A 16,946-nucleotide genomic window follows, 5' to 3' on the forward strand; every position below is an offset into this window, starting at 1 on the left:
TAGTCAAAACATGAAATTTTAAAGAAAAGTAATTCTAGGAGTCCTAGAATTAGAAATAGTTTCGCCTAAGCTAATAGTTGTAGTTTCAGCTTTAGCTGACAAGTGTCAGAATTACTATGACATTTCAGATGATTATATTTTAAACATCATAGCAAGTCTGATAGTTGTCAAATAGAGCCAGAACTACAAGTGGGCTAAAATAAAAGGCTGTTGGAAGCTTCCTGTGAGTTTAGATGAACAAAAGATTATTGTTGTTCCGTTGTGAAATGGAAAACCAGCCCATCTCAGTGACTCTTTGTCCTGGGTTAGGGTGGATCCCTCCCGCGGTAGGATAAACTCACCACAACAGGGATATTTTTTTGGATGGCCACGGCACCGGGCAGACGGATTGCTCACAGAGCAGCATTAGCAAGTCAGACTCATGGGCAGTTCCTTTGTGCCTTGAGATGCCTTAACTGATTTGCCTAAGAAAGGTTTCAAGTCCTTTAGTCACTAGAAACATTTCATGAATACCGAATAAAAGAGTTTGAGTTTCTGTGTAAAATTTGCACTGAATAAAAAGGGGAAAAAATCAGTGTTTGTGCTCTAGGCATGGGTGGCTATTCACTAAAAAAGCCTTTTAGCTGATTCCAGTTGTTTTCTTCCTGATTGACATTGGCTCACACTTCTGCCTGCAGGGGAATTTTCAGGTGTAGAGTTGCCGTATAGCACTGGAAATGAATGTCTGATCATAGCCTTTTCTCTAGCCAATAGCAATAATCATCCCAGACTGACAGGTATTCATACTTACAAAGGGATTTGCAATGCTGTCTGCTCTTCTTTTTTTTTTTCTTTAAATTTTCCTTTCTCTTTAAGGTAATTCTAAGTTGCTCACTTAATGATCTGAAGATACTGTGGTCAGCACTTGCCCGTGGCTAAAGCCAATGTGCTGTACTTTGAATGCAAAGAACTTGCTAACCACATAGGCTGCCTGCTCATTAGAAAGAACCTGGTAAACAAAGTAATCTCCTGTGTCCAGCCAATGTGACAAAGTCATGTGCATGGAGAGGAGGTAGCAGCTCTTGCAGTCTTTTGAGTCATCCTCAGAACAAATGAAATACAGCCTGCATGATTATGCTTTCTGCTGGGATTAATGTAGTTTAAAGAAAATGGAAGAAATTACTTCAGAGCATCATCTGAAATTGCACTGTTGAAGAGATAGCACTGCTGCTTAATGCAGTGTCCTTAAAAGGCTTTATGCCATCTCTTCTGATTCATTTTTACTTACAAAAGCAAAGGGGAAAAAAAACCCATGGCAGTGAAATATAATGTCTGCAGATACACAGAGCTAGAAACTGAAATCATCAAGGCTTCAACCTCAAAAGAACAAGTCCAAACATTATCTCAGCAGTTTATATTTACTTTTTAATAGACACTGAAAAGGGCTTGAGTTCCTAGTCCCAGTGCTTCAGACTATTTCCTTTCTCTGAAAGGACAGGTTGTTTATGTCAATGTTTTTTACACATATCTGAAAGAGATTGAGTCAAGAGTAAAGGAATTGTTTTCCTTGTGCTTTAGAGGGCCAACTCTAGATCAGTAAACTCCTAAATATTGGTAGTCAGCACTTGGTTACATATCTCAACAGACTTGAAAGCATTTGTTGTGGACAGTTCCAGTGCCTGTCATTTTGTTTCCAAAGTACTCAGAAAAGCTTTCAGAAAGGTTTGTCAATTATATATGTTTCATTTCCTTGTCTTTCCTGACGTTCTTTTAAATCTAAGGCTACTGATGACCATATTTCAGGCAGCTAACACAGAGCTGACATGGGTTTAGCCAGCTGAATCTGCTGATGAGTATTCAATACAACGTTGATGTGATGCCAGCTTTAAAGCGAAAGTGATGGCTGGAGGAAAGTGTCTTGGGGCATGTAGTTCAGATTGTAACACAAGAGGCTTCCTGCCTCTGGCTGGTACTTCTGCTTTCCAGTTTTGGAGAGTTAGTCTTTTCCACTGGGCTGGCTGTGGGCTTGGGGAGTGACTTAGGCTGCTTCTACCTTTGCTCTTCTGTGAAATAAGCCAAGGTACATCATATTTTCTCATCAAACCCTCTTTATCTCAAACCTGAGATTTTTTTTTTGTGTTACTTTCCCTCCCAATTTATTGGGGGTAGAGCTGGACTGTGAGAATGGGCTGTCTCAAACTGTTAAGGAGGGGTTTGAACTTGGGTTTGGGGTGAAATGCAATGAGGCTGATGTAAAAGTTATTAAATAATTTATTAATGTATGCAGAGAAAATTTCCCCAAACCTATTTACAACTAGCCCACACAAATTCTGTGATGCAGTTGGTAAAACTGTTTTGCAGAATGTATCTATGCAGTCAAATTAAATGACTTAGGAAAATCTTTAGAAACCTTGAGTACTGGGTTCAGTTCTGGGCCCCCCAGTTTAGGAGGGACATTGAGATGCTTGAGCGTGTCCAGAGAAGGGCGACGAGGCTGGTGAGAGGCCTTGAGCACAGCCCTACGAGGAGAGGCTGAGGGAGCTGGGGTTGTTTAGCCTGGAGAAGAGGAGGCTCAGGGGTGACCTTATTGCTGTCTACAACTACCTGAGGGGTGGTTGTGGCCAGGAGGAGGTTGCTCTCTTCTCTCAGGTGGCCAGCACCAGAACAAGAGGACACAGCCTCAGGCTGCGCCAGGGGAAATTTAGGCTTGAGGTGAGGAGGAAGTTCTTCACTGAGAGAGTCATTGGACAGTGGAATGGGCTGCCCGGGGAGGTGGTGGAGTCGCCATCCCTGGAGCTGTTCAAGGCAGGATTGGACGTGGCACTTGGTGCCATGGTCTAGCCTTGAGCTCTGTGGTAAAGGGTTGGACTTGATGATCTGTGAGGTCTCTTCCAACCTTGGTGATACTGTGATACTGTGATACTGTGACTGGCAGCACAAACTGCTGCTGAAAGGTCAAGCATAAACTTTTACCAACTTGAGTAAAGAGAGCTGGGGCACTCACTGGCCAAAACGCTCAGTATTTGTGCTCCAAAAGCGTAAGCAGGAAAATACAGATAGTGAGAGCCAGGTGGTGGACTTCAGGTGGTAATGATGCGATGTAGCTTTGCTGCGTGTTCAGTCCACATTGAGCAGGTTGTCTGAGAATGGTCACGGGCACGAGAGAGGTCTTCCGTGGCTCTCAGGGAGCCATCGGGGGGTCAGCAGCCACCTGGGCACAGCAGGGTCCAGGCTTGCTGCCTGGAGCAGTCCGACTGAGTGCTGTGTACAGCGAGGAGTCTGCCCTCGGGCTGGCACGGCGGGCTGGAGCGGCGGGCGGCAAGTCCCAGTGTCGAAACTCGTTGCTAGGTCGTTGCTGGGTCGTTACCTGCATTCGGGCTCGATCTTCCGCTGGGTGGATGCAAAGTGTCGTAGCTCACAGAAGCAGGTAAAGCGAACGGGTAGCGAACAAACAAACACAGGTAACAGCAGCAGGCAGCGAACAAACACACACAGGTAACAGCAGCAGGCAGTGAACAAACACACACAGGTAACAGCAGCAGGCAGCGAACAAACACACACAGGTAACAGCAGCAGGCAGCGAACAAACAAACACAGGTAACAGCAGCAGGCAGCGAACAAACAAACACAGGTAACAGCAGCAGGCAGCGAACAAACACACACAGGTAACAGCAGCAGGCAGCGAACAAACACACACAGGTAACAGCAGCAGACAGCGAACAAACAAACACAGGTAACAGCAGCAGGCAGCGAACAAACTCACACAGGTAACATCAGCAGGCAGCGAACAAACAAACACAGGTAACAGCAGCAGGCAGCGAACAAACACACACAGGTAACAGCAGCAGGCAGCGAACAAACAAACACAGGTAACAGCAGCAGGCAGCGAACAAACACACACAGGTAACAGCAGCAGGCAGCGAACAAACAAACACAGGTAACAGCAGCAGGCAGCAAACACACACAGGTAACAGCAGCAGGCAGCGAACAAACACACACAGGTAACAGCAGCAGGCAGCGAACAAACAAACACAGGTAACAGCAGCAGGCAGCGCACAAACAAGCACAGGTAACAGCAGCAGGCAGCGAACAAACACACACAGGTAACAGCAGCAGGCAGCGAACAAACACACACAGGTAACAGCAGCAGGCAGCGAACAAACACACACAGGTAACAGCAGCAGGCAGCGCACAAACACACACAGGTAACAGCAGCAGGCAGCGAACAAACACACACAGGTAACAGCAGCAGGCAGCGAACAAACAAACACAGGTAACAGCAGCAGGCAGCAAACACACACAGGTAACAGCAGCAGGCAGCGAACAAACAAACACAGGTAACAGCAGCAGGCAGCAAACACACACAGGTAACAGCAGCAGGCAGCAAACAAACACACACAGGTAACAGCAGCAGGCAGCGAACAAACACACACAGGTAACAGCAGCAGGCAGCGGACAGGCAGGGAGAGGTGAGCGTCTTATTTGCCTGTATTCCCCTGTTTATCAGACGTGGGCCGAGATTAACGTTCCTTTGGCCATGATATCATCCAATTGGCTTTTGGCAATCAGCCAAAAGATACCAAATTAGGCAGGGTCCACAGGCCTGGTTCCCCCAAATATCGAAAGAGCACAGGCCTTGCAACAGGTAGGCCACAAGCTAGGTGCTTGGGCTTGCACAACCTGGGCCCTGGGCAGGCCAGACTTTATGGCGCCAGGTCTATTGTGTCCCTTTTGTGCCTGTTTGTGTCCGTTTAATAGGTAAACGTGTAAGCCTATTTTGGGCCTATGAGCCCTCCGCGACACAAACCTGGACAAGAGCTTATGTGGACTGTGAGAAATATATATTTGATCCGATCAATTCGTGGCAGGAGGCCCAGGACAGGGAGGAAGGGGGGGTTTGAATGGAGCTGTACTCCTCGCACAACCATCACAGAAGCATACACTTGGCTTAAGATAACAGCAATAAATAATTAGAAGCTAGAAAGCTTGGTGGAGGAGTGAGGCAGGTGGAAGAGACAGCCTTTGGCATGAGCAAACAGAGGACTAGTTTGGAGTTCAAGGAGTGGACACTTGAGGAAGACCCCTTACTTCATCCCTGAAGACCCCTTACTTCATCCCTGAAGACCACCAGAGGGACCACCAAGTAAAAAGAGACATGCGTGGAAGAGACACCTCCCATTCTTAGAACTGATACGGAAACCCCAACCTTTTCTTAGAATTAGTAATGAATCTGTAATAGAATAGGATATAAAAAGAGAAAACTGAAAACAAAAGGTGTGCATTAAGGTAGAGCAGAGCCTCCCTGCGCACCCAGCCCTGTACATTGCTTGATTCCTGCAACTCTATTAAAGCCTTAACTTGCATGAACGCAAGCTTACGCCTGTTATTTATGACATGGACACTGAAAGATACAGTTCACATAGCATAAAAACTCAGTCACTGCGTAGAAATGATATGGCAAGAAACATCTGCCTTCTAAGTGCTTTGCCTTGTGCTAACCGTAAGCCTAGCTGACTATGTAAAAGTGCTGTTATACTGTTTGCTGCGTGATTTCCTGACTAGTATCCATTTCCCCCCACCTTCACCTGCTTCTGTGTTGGTGGTATGTTGTTAGGAATGTTCTGCTCTAGACCTGCTTCTGTGTGTGAAAGAGGGCTTAGATGTTTATGAATCATACTTTTGCTTGCTGTGCTTAAAAAATCTATTATTGTGCTGTTCCATTTCAGCATAGGTGTAAAATTGTGTATATGCAGCTAACCACTAATCTAATGGAACAGCTTAGTCTGCACTTATGCCCTTGTACTAGCAACAGCACACTTTTAGGCAAAGACAACTGACAACAGGATGCTGCTGAGATGGAGAGAAGACTTAAGGTGCTGGTTTTCGTTTGCCATTTTTTCCAGCCAGCTGTGGAATACAACCTTTTCATTGTTTTTGCCAGATGATTTTGCCCAGAACAGTGTTTGTCCTTTATTTCCAGATGACCTCTGGTAGGAACTTGTACATCTGCTTAACATGTCCTTCAGTCATGTTGAAACAGTTTCTGTAACCTGTTTAAAAAATCAGGGATATTTCCTGAACTCTGAGATAAAGCTGATTTTCCATTTACCTTTCTGTCTACCAAGAGTTCACAGAGGCAAGACAACAATATATGAAGTGTGCCATGAGGTCAGTAAACTGGTTCACCTCCTAGTCCTCTGTTTCTAAATCAAACAAATATATAAGCAATCCCCACTCAATGCAAATTTCAGAAGTTTGCTACCTGCTGTGCAAGGGAACAAGATGAACATCACTGATTTTCCTGGTTTAGTACAGTGCCCTAATTGTTTTGAGTGCCTTCTAGTTCTACTATCACGGGATCTGATGAATTCTGGTTCTTCTTTCTTATTTTCCATCATTGTCATGAATACCAGGAAAACAAGGAGGAAAAAAATCTGTGCACTTATGCTACATCAATTTATCTTCCTTATTCCCCACTTTCTTTCTCCAAACCTCATATTTTGCGTTTGGAAAACTCGCTTGTTCTCAAGTATATTTTTCAAGCATTATCTCTCTGGGGCAGATATATATTTAATGCTTAGAAAGGAGCATGTTGGTTTTTTTTCTGCTGTGTTACGCCTTCTCTCTCATGACTAGAACACAAGTGTCCATTTAGATGAGAAATGTGATATTGCTTCACTGAGAAAATTCTAGCCAAGACCAGATTTTAACCTGTGCCTCACACCTGCTCTTTGAGCTCTCTGCTGCTGCTGCTGCTGTCCAGACAGCAGTGTTCAGTTACCCACATATTTTAAAAAACATCACAAGAGAAAAGAGGCAAGGGAAAGAAATCCCTCTGGATCACACAACTTTTCAAATTTATATCTTCAATCTTTAGATAGAAACACTTTCTCTGGAAATAATCTCAAGGCTTGAAAAGCAACACTCACTGCCTCTGCTTGGATCAAATGTTCTAGAACCATTCACAGCAACCTAAGGCTATAACATCATGGGTTCAGGAGCATTGTTAATTTTATGGAGCATTGTAATTTTCATCATCCCATGCCTTCTGCTCTCCTCACTGTTCCAAAGGTGACAATTATCTCTATAATGGAGGGTGACACTTTCATTGCTGTCTCCCTAGTTTCCTCTCTTGCATCTCCTGGGCTTAGTGATTTGTTTCCAACTGAGTGATGCAATGAAGTTGAAAACAAAGGCATTGGGTACAAGCTGCCCTCATATGGAAGTTTTCCATTTTGTTTCAAAAGTGAGGTTGAACTGGCAGAGCTAAAATCTTGTTTGGTTACTTTATAGGCTAAAACATATTCCTATTCCATATAAACACTACTGTCTTAGATGTGATGTTTGGAGGGTGAAATAGGTTATAATTCACAGCTTGTAGCTCTTCACCACTCAGAAAATGCAGAATCAAGACCTATGGAATACCAGGTTGCTGTTTTGTGTGCATCAGGGATGTCATGTCTGTACCTAAGAAACTTGTATGGGTAAATTGAGTGTGTAACATATGAGCAGAGGGCTACATAGATTGCAGGTAACACAGGAAAGCTTCTAAAAGATGCTGAAACTAACAGAGGATGTCTGTCTCCCTCCCTCCTAGTTCTTTCTGCTGGCACCTACATCCTTTTAGGGCTCCTCTGTGCTCATTCTGTTTCTGGCACTGGAAAGCAATTCAGAAAAAGCATATTCTCCACTTGCCAAAGTAGTGCAAAGTGAAACAAGATAAATGACAGAATACATTTTGCTGGTTTAATAGGCCACTAAAACTCACACAGGGGCCTGATGAATGCCAACCTACCACCAGGTAGATGTAAGACTACGCAGCTGGGAGTAACATGGGAGGACAAGACCTGACCTTTGGGTGTCAGCAAACTCTTAGTTTTGTTGTCCCGAAATGCATCATCCTCCCTGGCTCCTATTTTTTATTGGACTTAGTCCAATTAAGGACATTATAGGATAATAAGTACAGCTTGATTTCAGCAGGTATCACAGAACTTATAGAGATAATTTTAATTGCATACTCATTATTCTTTGTTGATAATGCACTGGGTTGTAAATTTTAAATAGTTGCCTTAGTTAGCTCATTCTTTCTCAGGTATTTCTGCATGCATTTAGTTAAATGCTTTGCTTTATATTAAATATATAACTTAAGGACCCTGAAAGTGCATAAATTAATTTTTGGAAAGAATACTGTTGTTACTTTTGGCCTTGATTTGCTCGTGCAGACTCAGATATTTCAGGGAAAGCCACTCTTGTGGCTGATAAACACTCTTGTACAGGGAGATGACTTGCCTTTAGGGTGGAGGAGCCCAGATTCCTGGACAATGAAGTGGAAGTCACACAGATCTCTGAGATGCATTGACCCATTGGAAAATGCTCAGGCATACAAATCCTGTGGCAATTAACCATCTTACATGGCAGCTGCAATGTGTGTGTCAAGACACTTGGTTTGTACTCTGATGAAGAGATATTTGTGTTATTAATTTGAATACATAACTATGACATTTAAAATCAACAATTGGATACCAAGATAAACAGAGTGTACAATGCAAATTTGAATGAATGAAAAAATCATAGAATCATAGAATCAGTCAGGGTCAGAAGGGACCACGAGGATCATCCAGTCCCAACCCCCCTGCCATGGGCAGGGACACCTCACACTGCATCAGGCTGTCTAGAACCTCATCCAGCCTGGCCTTAAACACCTCCAGGAATGGGGCTTCCACCACCTCCCTGGGCAACCCATTCCAGGGTCTCGCCACTCTCGTGCTGAAAAATTTCTTCCTAACATCCAGTTTGGATCTACCCATTTCTAGCTTTGTTTCATTTCCCCTAGTCCTATCCCTATCCAACACCCTAAAAAGTCCCTCCCCAGCTTTCCTGTAAGCCCACTTAAGATACAGAAAGGCCACAATAAGGTCACCTCAGACCCTTCTCCACTCCAGACTGAACACCCCCAACTCCCTCAGTCTCTCTCCCTGTACTCAGCACTGGTCAGACCACACCTTGAGTACTGTGTCCAGTTCTGGGCCCCTCAATTCAAGAAGGATGTTGAGGTGCTGGAACATGTCCAGAGAAGGGCAACAAAGCTGGTGAGGGGCCTGGAGCACAAATCCTATGAGGAGAGGTTGAGGGAGCTGGGCCTGTTTAGCCTGGAGAAGAGGAGGCTCAGGGGTGATCTTATAACTGTCTACAACTACCTGAAAGGGCATTGTAGCCAGGTGGGGGGTGGCCTCTTCTCGCAGGTAACCAGCAATAGAACAAGGGGACACAGTCTCAAGTTGTGCCAGGGTAGGTATAGGCTGGATGTTAGGAGGAAGTTCTTGCCAGAGAGAGTGATTGGCATTGGAATGGGCTGCCCAGGGAGGTGGTGGAGGCACCATCCCTGGGGGTCTTCAAGAAAAGCCTGGATGAGGCACTTAGTGCCATGGTCTAGTTGACTGGCTAGGGCTGGGTGCTAGGTTGGACTGGATGATCTTGGAGGTCTCTTCCAACCTGGTTGATTCTATGATTCTATGATTCTCTCCTCATAGGAGAGATGTTCCATCCTTCTGATCAATGTCGTGGCCCTTCTCTGGACACCTTCCAGCACATCCATATCCCCCTAGTAGCTGTTTGATCCCATGTGGGGGAGAAGGAAGCAAGCATTATCTAAAGCAAATTTTTTTGTAGATGTAGTACTGAAAGTCATGGATATAAATTCTATTTATTTATCTCTCTGTTTACTGCATTTGAGGTGATTTGCAGAAGAAACTACACAGTAAATGAAATGATGGTAAAAGTACAGACCTGACCCTAACTGAGAGAGAGCAGTCAAGAATCTTCTGAACTCTGGTTTTCACTGATTGATGAAGAAAGTTAAAGCCATGGGAAAAAAAAGGGGTGAGGGGGGAAGTGTTGACTATTGATTTAAGTGCATGTGAAATAAAAGAATTCTAATTTGGGTATGAAGGCTTTGAGGAGACCTTGTAGTAGCCTTCCAATATCTGAAAGGTGCCTACAGGAAAGCTGGGGACTATTTACAAGGTCTTGTAATGACAGCACAAGGAGTAATGTGTTTAAACTGGAAGAGAGGAGATTAAAACTAGATGTTAGGAAAAAGTTCTTTACATGTTGCCCAGGGAGGTTGTGGATGCTCCCTTCCTGAAGGGTTGAGGTTGAACAAGGCCTTGAGCAACCTGTTCTCTGGGAGGTGTCCCTGCCTATGGTGGGGGGGTTGGAACTGGATGATCTTTGAGGTCCCTTCCAACCTCAAACATAGAACCATAGAGTCATAGAATCTACAATTCTATATGAGTCTTTGCCCAGAGCTGAATCTTAATATTGCCAGTGATAACACTAATAATGTTCTAATAAATACTAGTGCTCAATAGCTTGAAGAGTGTAACACATTCATCATATAGCCAAGATAACTACTTTTTACCCACTACAAAAGAAAAATCAAGTATCATCATAAACAGCTGCTTTAAATAAATTTAAAAATGCTTACAGTAATTTGTGAAATGTAATTCTAAAGAAGATAACTCTCTATCAAAATCGTATTATGGTCTGTTATCTCCGTGGCTTGGCACGAGCCGTGGAAGAGCATCAGATTTTAATTGACTTTTCATGCTATAAATCAGCACATCATTTCTGCAGGTTTCTGAACCACTGGCTGGACCAGTTCCTACTAGCATTGTTGTCTATTTTTAAAATGTAATGCTGAAACATTTTATTTTATTATATATTTATATCACTTTTTTCCAGCCCCCCCGCCTCAGTGTACCTGACTTGTTTTTCATAAAATTATGGTGACAGCATAGAGTAATGTGTGACTTTTGTTAGTCTCCTTCCTGTTCCTGTTCCAGGCATCACTATTTGCACAGTTTTTCAGTCTTCATGGGGAGTGGTTCTTTCTGCTATGCTGGCAGAATCAAATACTGCAGTAGCAGCAACAGTATGTCCATGTCTACTGAGGCTGCCTAGTGTCTTCTCACCCAGCACATAGGAATTTGAGACTCTTGAGGGGTTTAAGGTACTTTACACACCATAGCTACTTATCACATGGTATTATGAAGCAGCATGTTCCTGAGGAGTAAAGAACCAAATGGTAACTGCAGCTGTGGTTGCAGTTTGGATTTTTAGATAGTAAATATGTGCTTATGTCATCATGAATTGCCTAGAGAGTCCCTGCCTAGAGAGTCCTGCCTTGAGTATTGCTATTAAGCTTTTTGTTGATTTTGCCTTTAAAACCAGATTTATTCCTTGGATTATACATGGAATAAATACCCAATTTCAGTTTCTTGAATTTGTGTGAGGTTTTATTCCTGTTAACATCTCTGTGTAACATACAGACTGGTTTGTGAACAACACCCAGGACAATGTCAGACCTCATAAACTGGCTACAGATTGTATTCCTTGTGGTAGCCCATCTCACTTTTTAGTGTTTTCCAGTAATCTCTAAAAAGTAAACCATTGTGATTGAATGGCTTTGCAGTTAACAAGGGCATTTTCATGTGTTGTTCCATAATTCTTTCATGTCATCCATATCTTTATCTATTGCCATAAATATTAGCAAAGGGAGCTGATAAAATGAAACAAAACAAAATAACTTCTAAATCCATAATTCTGGTTTTGGTTCTGGTTTGATTTTTTTGTTTTCTACAAATTTTTGCATGTATTCAGAACATTTGGACGTGATTTGTGTTCTGTTGATAGTTGCAGGAGATGTCAATGAGGATGCATGTATTTACCTCTGTAGTCATTAGATGCATATTGTATATGTCTGTCCTACTGGATGGTGAAAATGTGGGTGGTTTTGCAAGAAGCCATTCTAATGCTGCAAACTTCTTGCACTTGGAATTTAGAAGATTTTGTGATGTTATAATCTCAATAATAGATGACAATCATAATGACTGTCATCATAGATGACAGCAGTGATGCTTGCTGTATTTTTATCTATAAATAGCACTCTAGTAGACTAGAATTTACAACCTATTAACTTGTAACAAAATGTGTAAGAGGAGACAGAGTTAAAGGCAGTAAAGTCATAAATCAAATGGAAAAGTAACTTTTCCACAGTGCAAATTTAACTACAAACATTTTCTATGCATGTTACAGAACCAAGAATTAAATAAGGTTGTGACTGGATTGTCCATATCTGCAATAACTGACACTGGAACAGCATCATTACAAGTGTTGTCTTTAGTAATTTCTACTAGTTTTTACTTAAACCAAGGAGTGCTTGGCATTTACAGGTTCACAGATTCACAGGGTGCTTTGGGTGGGAAGAGACCCTCAAAGGTCATCTTGCCCAGTCCCCCTGCACTGAGCACAGACACTTCCAACTAGACCAGACTGCCCAGGGCTGCATCAAATCTGGTGTTGAACGTCTCCAGGGACTGGGCTTCAACCACATCTCTGGGCAACCTGTTCCAGCATTTTACCATTCTCTATGTAAAGAAATTTTTCATGTCTAACCTAAATCTACCCTGCTCCACTTTAAAACCATTGCCCCTTGTCCTGTTGCTACAAGCCCTTCTAAACAGTTCTTCCCCAGACTAACTGCAGGTCACCTTCAGATATTGAAGTGTAGCTATAAGACCTCCCTGGAGCCTTCTCTTCTTCAGGCTGAACAGCCCCAATGCTTTCAATCTGTCTTGATAGTAGAGGTGCTTTGCATAGCAGAGGTGCTCCGTTCACCTGATTGGTTTTGTGGCCCTCCACATGTCTCCTTTGTATTGAGGCTCCAGAGCTGGACACAGTAGTCTGGGTGAGGTCTCACCAGAACTGTGCTGAGTGGCAGAATCACCTCTCTCAACCTGCTGGCCACTTTTCTTTTGATGCACTATAGGATGCAATTTGCCTTCTGGGCTTCAAGTGTGCATTGTTGGTTCATGTCCAGCTTCTTGTCCATCAGTACTCCCAAGTAATTTTCTGCAGGGCTGCTCTCAATTTCATCATGCCACAGCCTGTGTGCATTATGAATATGTTCTAAGAAGTGAATGGATGTTAAAAACTACTCCAAGCTAAAGGAGAACTGGATTAATGCTGTGTCATGGATTGAGTTGAACCTGCTGCTGTTATTTCTCCCATGCTACAGTCCTGCCAGCTTCAGTAATGAAAGTGCTAATAGAAGCAAAGTATTATAGGTCCTGAAGTCCAGATTGCAACGTGGGAGGCTTCCTGTTCCAGTTGCTGCTTCTGTATTCTGGGTTCTTGAGTGTGGTCAGTTTCTACAAGCATGGCAGTGGAAAGAGTAGGAGTCAAGTAGCTGCTGGCTTTGGTTTTCTGTTTTATGCTAGGTTTTACCCTGTATTTCACTGCTATTGAGAGTAATCATGCATTGTACTATTAGATTAATTAGATTATTAGCTAAGGTAATTGTGCATTGTGCCCATGATACCTTATGTTATATTGAACTCTTATCTCTTTATCTCAGCCCTGAGTTGTGTGTGTTACTTTTCCCTTCACTTCTGTGTTTGGGGAGCAGGCATGTTAGCCCTTGCACTAAACCATCACAGGCAGCTAAGGTGCACACATAAATATGCCTGCTAATGGTTTATGTTCTCACCTGGAACTGTGTTAGCAGCCACTCTTTGAGATTTATGGCAACAGGTTTTCAGTAGGAGCAGCTCCTATGTCCTTCTGCAGCTGTCACCTGAATCTCTCCCATTACCAGCGCTCATTCCTCTTGCTCTTTTTCCTTTGTCACAGATTGAGGGGTTTGGCTTTTTAAGGCTTAGCACAAAGTAGCTTACACTTGTTGAAGGGTGTCACCTTCTCTTTATCAAAGGGAATTGGTGTCCTGTGGCTTGCAGAAATGTGGAGTAAGTGTGCTGTACTACATTTCTTATATGGCTCCAGCAAGGAGCTGATTTCAGTAATTCAGATGGTTATCTTAGTGATCAGAAAGGGTTATCCAAAAAGAGGCTGTCTTGCCCAGAGAAATGTGTTGTAGCCTTAGACGAGTATGATTTTGTTTCTCTTACCCTGTCTGCTAAAACAAAGATTAATGGAGATGACCACAATAAACCAAATTGGGGATGCAGTGTAATAGCAATCTATACTGACAGCATTCAGCACTCCACTGCAGGTTCTAAATATTAAAAAAGCTTCTTAGCATAATTGAATGAAAATCTTTCATATTCAGTTATGAAGTAGCTGAAGTAAGGAAGAAATTTGACAAGAGATTTTCTTAATTTAAGTCAGAAAGATGGGATGAAAGATAGGAGCAATTTCCTAGGGATATGTGAGGAGGTTTCAGCCTTACGTAGCACAACAAAGAGTAGTACTGATTTAAAGACATTACCTTTAAAAAGAATACTAGGACTTGTGTGTTGGTGTATTACAAAACCAAGCCACAAGAGCTACTGGCATCCAATCAAGTATATAAGTGTATATGATAAAAATAGGTGATAGAGACCTTTGGAGACCTGTATGATGGATGAAATGCAAAATGATTTTCTTATCTGATAGCTCTTATATATCCTTGATAAAAACAGTTACATAGTGAAAATCAGCTGTTTGTATATCTCTTATCATCTGAGATTCAGTAAGTTGCTTGCTTTATTTTGCCTTTGTTTCCATCCATGAGAAGTGGATAACACTGGCCAACTTTCTAAGTCCACTTGAAATCTGTGGTGTTATTGAGGGTTTTTAACCTTCTTGAATCTGTTATCTTAAAGTTTAAACCTTGCTTGTGGAATTTTAACAGCTAATAGAAATCAATTGCAGTGCTAATGAAACTGTGTCATGAGAGATTTACAAAACTTAAGGTGTTTATTTATTTTATTTAGGGTCAAGTTGTTTTCAGAAATGGAGAGAGGATGGGAACCATCAAATTTACACAATTCCAAGGTAAGTTGCAAACAATTTCTTTTCATTATAATTATGCATGCAGCTTCAAAGTTCTGTGTCAGTTCCATTTGTTTCAGGGTGCTTTAAATATGTACAGTTGTTTGGAAAATTAACTGCTTGGAAGATGCAGGCAAGGTACTTAGAAAGATATGTTGCCCATTTAAAACACTGCTTTGAACCCAGAGTGATGCGAGGCGTTTCCAGATATTTCCCAGAATTGATCTAGAAGAAAATCCACATGCTTTTATAAACCACTGTTCTATAACAGCCAGCAGCTGTTGAACAAAATCTACTGATCAGCTAAGCATCCACTTCTTAATACAGTTGTTTCTGAAAACCAAATCTGAAGAGGAATTTAAAGAGGATTTTTGCTGTTACGCCTTTTAAGTTAGTGTTTGTGCTCTCTGAAGACTCACTTTTGACATTCTGCAACTGCTTGCTAGAAGTTGCTTCAGGATTCAGTCCCTCAGCATGCTGGGGACACAAACTACTTATCCCGTATCTTTGAGGCAGTATACTACAGAATGCAACTTGCCAAGCCTACTGCATACTCTCAGCCTGAGCTGCTCCTGGAGGGAACTATCTTAGCAGCAGAGACCACAATGCACATGTGGAGATTTGTCAAGGGTCATTTGCAGTTGTGGATGAGATGCCTGCTTGGGAGAGTTTTCTGCAGAAATGGTGATTCACAAAAGGCATACTATATTTGTTTCTACAGTTGATAGAATGTTTTGGCTCCTATGCTAAGGCTGAGATGAAACTTGAGATGATTGCATTTGGATGGTCTCCTGAGAGTAGTAGTGAGAGACCTGGTGAATCCTTTTCAAACAAGGCATGAGAAAGATGCTTGCACCCATTTGTGTTCAGGAGATCACTTTAAACATAATTGTGCTGACCAAGTTATAAAGGCTCATCTTTTAAACAGAAATCATCTGCTGTATGGGCATTATTATTAATGAACAGCAATGCACTTGAGGGAATCTGTTACTCATGCTAATTTACTGAAGCAATCTTTGGGATTGCTCTTGCCTTTACAGCTATAACTGATGCTATTAACTCATGTTCCCTGAAGCATTTCTGCCCACCAAAACTTTGCAGACGTCATCTTATGATAACACCAGTTAGAATTCTTGCTCAACACTAATGATAAATATTGATCACTTCCTCTGCTTCCTCCTTCTGCCCCCACCCTGCCATTTTTTTCATAAAAGCAGTGTTTACAGCCACATGAAAGAATCATGAGAAAATGTTGTAAGGAGATTTTATAAGAAGTGTTCATTCTTCAAAAGTCTGAACGAGCCTTTATGCATTATGCCTAAGGCAGCTATGTGACCATCTGAGCAAGGAAGAAATTTGGCACATTCCCTCCGCACCTTAGAGCTGTGATTGAGGATCATGGGGACTTGCAACATGTGTCTTCTAAACTATTCTGAAGGAGCAATAGGAATTCAGGATAGCTGATTTTAAACATACTTGCATTTCCAGTTATTCAAGTTCAGTTTCTTCATGGTGTTTTCTGTTTCGTATCAGAGGGTATTCAACACCAGTGGTTTTTACAATCAGTTGAAGTACAGTCTGGTCAGTAAGAACAGAGGAGGCAGCCACTCAGTTTATAATTACCTGCAATTGCAAAGTTACTATTTCAGAACTGATTCAGGCACATGCTCAAGATTTGGATCATCAACCAAAGGTTTACAGTTCACCTACTGGAAAAAATAACCTAGGCATCTGATGGAGAAATGCCAGAGGCAGGCTGGGTTATCTCTCAGGACAGCAATATATCTGAAGCCTGGTCTTATCTTTTCTTTAGTTCCTTACTAATGCTGAAAATTAAAAGTATGTACAAAAATGTATGAGAAATGGAAGTAAATAACAGTATAATAACACAGGTGAAAATAGTATTTTTTTTAATTGCAGGTTCTAGCCTATTAACAGATTTTTGCTTCTTTCTCTGGTATTGTTTTTATAGAGAGCTTTTTATATTTAATAGTTGGGTATAACTTCATTGGTTAGGAAGCTTTCTGAATCATTCACATTAAGTTTTAATAAACCTAGGACTATTGGGGAAGTTCCCAATAATGGAAAGAAGTTAATTAACTCCAGTGCTTAAAATGATAAATGGGCTTTTCCGC

General features: G+C 42.1%; 1 protein-coding gene across 1 annotated transcript in view; it reads left to right on the forward strand.

Annotated features, from left to right (window-relative positions):
- The window catches only part of GABBR2 (gamma-aminobutyric acid type B receptor subunit 2), a 662,133-nt gene that overhangs the window by 351,831 nt on the left and 293,356 nt on the right, over positions 1–16,946 (forward strand). Inside the window, exon 8 of the mRNA XM_064150058.1 lies at positions 14,754–14,814. Within this exon, the coding sequence (XP_064006128.1) occupies positions 14,754–14,814 (61 nt within the window). The remainder of the gene's footprint in view (positions 1–14,753; positions 14,815–16,946) is intronic.

Source organism: Pogoniulus pusillus, chromosome 10 (assembly GCF_015220805.1).
Source record: "Pogoniulus pusillus isolate bPogPus1 chromosome 10, bPogPus1.pri, whole genome shotgun sequence".
NCBI classification, from domain to species: domain Eukaryota; kingdom Metazoa; phylum Chordata; class Aves; order Piciformes; family Lybiidae; genus Pogoniulus; species Pogoniulus pusillus.